Source organism: Argentina anserina, chromosome 2 (assembly GCF_933775445.1).
Source record: "Argentina anserina chromosome 2, drPotAnse1.1, whole genome shotgun sequence".
Taxonomy (NCBI): Eukaryota; Viridiplantae; Streptophyta; class Magnoliopsida; order Rosales; family Rosaceae; genus Argentina; species Argentina anserina.
This window is the reverse complement of record NC_065873.1, coordinates 24,245,701-24,250,622: the sequence shown is the minus strand read 5'-3', so window position 1 is coordinate 24,250,622 and position 4,922 is coordinate 24,245,701. Positions and strand designations below refer to the sequence as shown.

At 38.6% G+C, this 4,922-nt stretch overlaps 1 protein-coding gene across 1 annotated transcript; it reads left to right on the top strand.

Moving 5' to 3' along the window:
* Positions 1 to 484: 484 nt before the first annotated feature.
* Positions 485 to 2,366, top strand: LOC126782402 (cytochrome b-c1 complex subunit 7-2, mitochondrial). The gene is made up of 4 exons (XM_050507646.1): positions 485 to 715; positions 797 to 954; positions 1,592 to 1,639; positions 2,047 to 2,366. The coding sequence occupies exons 1-4, from the start codon at positions 622 to 624 to the stop codon at positions 2,113 to 2,115; spliced, it is 369 nt and encodes a 122-aa protein (XP_050363603.1). The 5' UTR covers positions 485 to 621; the 3' UTR covers positions 2,116 to 2,366.
* Positions 2,367 to 4,922: the final 2,556 nt, after the last annotated feature.

Genomic DNA, 4,922 nt, shown 5'->3' with positions numbered 1-4,922 from the left:
TTCTTTTTATACCATTTTCCAAAATCGGAAACTAACTTCCGTCGCTAATAACTTTCACGTACGACGTCCGATTCGAACGCGTGATGTGTCCACGAACTCATATCGACGAGATCTACAACTTTCATGAAGGAAGTTTTTGGAAATGAGTGACTGAGTAAAAGTAAATTCTCGCGACGCGGAAACGTAACGTTTTTCCAATTTAGTTTTCCAAATAAGGTTCCGTTTTCGATTTCGACAACGTCGGAGAGCGAAACAATGCGGTTTATTAATTTTACGAAATTTATTAATTCCTAATAATTCATATAATTTGATACCAAAAAATCGGGTCATTACAAGTATAGAGAATGATTTAAACTCCAATTAACTAGCGTCGGCGGGTTACAAATATGGTACAAGAGCTCCGCACACCTAGATGTTTTAAAAATCAAAGGGTATATTTTCACAATTGGGCCCAAGGTTGGGTTGAACAAGAGGCCCAGACATTAAAACAACGCCGTGATAGTGACTTTGAAGTCGTCATAGCCTCATAGGCTCGTGGCCATAGCCACCACAACATCGCAGCCCTCAAAAGCTCAATATAGCTCCTTCTCGAGAGAAGCTTAGACCGTCAAAACGCGAAGAATGGGGTCGTTTTTGCAGTCGCTGATAGATCCGAGGAAGAACTGGTTCGCCCGCCAGCACATGAAGGCAGTCTCCAAGCGCCTCCGTCACTACGGTTCGTTCTTCACCCTGAAAACCCTATGAAGTGTTTGCTTTGATTTTTTGTGCTGATTGAATTCGATTTTTGGGAAACTAGGGCTTCGATACGACGATCTGTACGATCCTTACTACGATTTGGATATCAAGGAGGCTCTGAATCGGCTGCCCAGGCAGATAGTCGACGCGCGCAACCAGCGTCTCAAGCGCGCCATGGACCTTTCTATGAAGCACGAGTACCTCCCTGAAGATCTTCAGGTATATCATTTCGCTTTCGGTTTTCTATTGTGTTCAGTTTGATGTTTGGATTGCTAAAGCTGTGAAATTTGATGCCGATTTCGATTGCGTGATCCGAATGAATGAAAGATTGTGCTTTTTTATTGATTAATTCATATTGTACGGGTTGAATGCGAGTTAGAAAACAATGAGTTAAAGTTTATTAATCGAGGCCGAAGTGTTTGCATTTCTAATGCTTATTAGAGCAGTTGTGGTACGATGATCATGAATCAGACTGTATTTGTCTCTGAAGAATGGAGTTATACTGGAGATAAACTCTAGTTAAGTTCATTGTTATTCGAAATTGGGAAACTTCTGGTACAGTGGTTTGGGAATATCGTAACATTAGCTAAGTTGCATTCCTATCTCAGGATGTAGAATTTGTTCGTATTTCTAATGTTTAGTCTAGCAGTTGGGGAAAATAAGATTAGGGTGCTAAAGGTTTCATTCGGAAGCAAAAAGGTCTGTTTATAATGCTTAATAGTGTGTTAGATAAGTGGTAGGATACTTGGTTAGGGTGTGAAGTAAGAAGTTTTTGTTGCATACTGTAAATGCGATCTTTAGCGTATTTACTCTTGCTGGGTAAAGGTCTGTAAACACTTTCTTTGTTCTCTGGCAGGCTATGCAAACTCCATTTAGAAGCTACCTCCAAGACATGCTGGCTCTGGTGAGTTGTTGTTTTCTGCTCCTGTTATTACTATTCTAGTGCGTTTTTCATGTGGACATGTGTCACCTTCCTCAGCTATTAACCTCCTCCTTACGAACTAATGTCTAGCTAAAGAGTTGGAGAATAATGGGCTCTTCTTTCCTTAAACAAACTTGATGGGAAGAACATGTAGTTTTGTTTTTAACTTTCAGTTATTAGGCTTTTCAGCATATGTTTGTGCTACATGTATTTGATGAAGATTGATGTTGGTTCCCATTTCATTAGAATTTTGTTCTCATTAATTGACTAGACAGAACTCATAGAAACAATAGTTGATGTTGAAAAAAGAATTAACTAACTCATTTCACTTTTGACATGTTTCATGCAACTGTTCTCTTTTAATGCTGCATTGTTGTTCTCTCTTGCAGGTGAAGAAAGAAAGGGCAGAGCGTGAGGCTTTGGGAGCTTTGCCTCTCTATCAGCGCACCATTCCATAAGCATGCTATTGCCTCTTTATTGGAATGAATTATTGGATGAAATTATAGCAGTGTTTCTGGTAGATGCTTCCATACCTTCAGGGGATTATTTTCGTGTTTTAAGTTTTTCCCGAGTATTAGGCACTTGAGGGCCTAAATTGGAACATAGTGTATTACTGTCATATTCTGGAAGAGTTCTTTGTTTTTCAATAAATGTATGATTCAACTATTAATTTCTTCAATATGCCTATTGCAATAAGCTCATTTGACTATTGGGTGCAAAGATTACTTGCTACACTAGGACGGTGCATTTTCTAATTTTCTTTGCCTTCTGTTGTACTTTGTATGTCTGGTTTTGGTATTTGATTCAGTGACTGTTTGCCTCCGAAAGGTGGCAGTCTTTCCATTTATACTTGATTTTCCTGCAAGATCGGCTTGGCCTGTCAAATTGGGATGGAAAGACTGGCAAGACTTTTCTGGTCGAACCAGACAGCCTTCCAAGTTCCAAGGAGTAGCCAAAGCAAAAGTAAATCGCAACCTCCCAAGCTGCTGCATCTTTGCCTTCTTGAACTTTCCCATAATGTTATTTTTGCTTTGCTAATCTTATAGCAAGAGTGGAGATTAGGAGTCCTTGAGATATGGAACTGAAATCTTGTAAAACTCATTACGCGAGCAGTGTCCTTAACGCATATTGGCAAATATATAGTGGGTATGTATAATAATTTCTCTAGCTCATTGTAACACGCCCATGGTATATCAACTGTTTGCATCCCCCATGGTATATGAGTATATCAACTGTAGTGATGGCGCATACAATGCGCGACCTTAGTACAAGTAATAATTTGCCAATAATGGATGAACGCCAAGCTTGAAGAAGAAAGTTGAAAGGGAAACGGTTGTGTAATTGATTCTGTTTCCATTGATTTTAGACAAGTTATGAATACAGTTGTACATCAGCTATCTAAGGCTAAGCTGAGCTACACGGATCAGCAATACAATGACACCTCTAATTAACTCTAATTAGCATGATTAAGCAGAACTACTAATTTCCTCTTTTACACTAACACGGTAACACCTCCCTCAGCTTGGTGGGAGGTTTAGCAAGCATTAAGCTGTCACATGAGGAGAAGTGGAGAACACAGACCTTCAGTGAAAAGATCAGCTAATTGCTCTTTAGAAGAAACAAACTAAAGATGAATAGAGCCATCTTTAACTTTTTCCCTGGTTATAGAATATAGAGTAATGGAGAGCGATTTTTTTTTATCATGAAACATGCTGTATTTGTCTGTGAAGTATACCTAGTATGTACCTTCTTGCTTGTTTGAAATATTTAAAAAGAACAAAAATTAAATGAAAGAATAACAAATTAAGAGTCTGGAATTCAACGAATCTCAGCTGAAATTTTCACTTAAACGAGCGTACAAACCCTTATTCTTAGACGGTACCTAGAAATCTAACCAATATTGGGTAGGTCGAACAAAATAAAAGGAAAATGTTGTATATCTCCTTCCCTAAGGACCCTAACGACCTGGTGGGTAGTAGTATCGTGAGTCACTTAAACCATCCCCCCTATACAAGGATGGGATATCAGGGATTGCCCCGGGAATTACAATGTTCTTTGGCAAGTAGTTATCTTCCTCTTCCTGCTTCTTTCCTTCTTTATTAATCCTCCTATTTCCATTACTGTTTTTTCTCTGAGGCACATTGTGATGGTCTTTATACAAGTCCATCAAGTCCGGTATGTCCCCAGGAATTTCATATAAACATTCCGAACGATAACCTTCAGCTTTACTTGAATCAAATTTCCTGCTTCCAGAGCTGTCCTTATGGATAATTTTGCTGGAGGAGCCACCTGAGTAGTAATTGCCTGACCCTCCTCTCGAGCTCGAATTCTTCCCCTGTGTGTTTTTGTCACTACTGCTAACCCAATAATCCATAATGTTCTTGACCTATCTGATAACCTTGTCTTTACCAACTCGATTGATCAATGTTGTAGCTTGTAACTTAGATTGTTAAGCTAGCCGTACGTGTATGGATTCTTAAGGGCCAGGCACCCTTTTATATAAGGTGAAAATAAGTTCTTGCTCCAAATTGTGTGAGGAAATCTACTTATTCCTATTGAACATAAGTCATGAGTAGACTCTCAAATCTGGTAGGATAATTAGTATGATTGTATTCTTTTTTTTTTTTATCGAGAAATAGGAAAGTAGCTTAATTGGTAGGAAAGTAGCCTAATATGGTAAGTTTGTAACCTTACTTGCATTCGAGTCCTAGATTTTCTCGGGTTATGTTCTAGTTGAAACTGGCAAACTTTACCAGCTGTTCAACGTTTACTCGTTTAGCAAGTTGTGATTGAAATCATTGTATAGCTCAGAATCTTTTCACTAATTTGATTCTAATTTGGGCAATTACGGCTTCGTTCTGTACGGTCCCTATTAAAATTTTGATATCAAGGGACCAGCCTCGATCTGAATCGATCAGCTCTCCCGAGCGCGCAACCAGTCTCTGAAGCGCGCTATATATGGAACATTTGTAAGTAATCAATCTAACGGACACAAGGGTGTGCTCTTCTAATGCATATATTATACGTTGCATAAGATGTTTGTAATTCATGTGCATGCATTATCTATTTCCTACGGACTATGGTGGCAGTTGCATAAAATATGTTGTACTGTTGTAGGATCGTATTAGGGTTCCAAGTGTTTCATATAAGCATCTTGTAAAGAATTATCAGGATATATATATATATATACAATTCCTATCCAGAGTGAAGCTTCACTCTGAAATTTCAGAGTGAAGTTCCAATTTTGACACACTTTTCGGTCAAA

Excerpts from the sequence above, each read along its gene's own strand:
- LOC126782402 (XM_050507646.1), top strand. The coding sequence starts at position 622 with ATGGGGTCGTTTTTGCAGTCGCTGATAGATCCGAGGAAGAACTGGTTC. Across the intron at positions 716-796 it reads CAAGCGCCTCCGTCACTACG|GGCTTCGATACGACGATCTG; the intron begins GTTCGTTCTTCA and ends TTGGGAAACTAG. Across the intron at positions 1,640-2,046 it reads TCCAAGACATGCTGGCTCTG|GTGAAGAAAGAAAGGGCAGA; the intron begins GTGAGTTGTTGT and ends TCTCTCTTGCAG.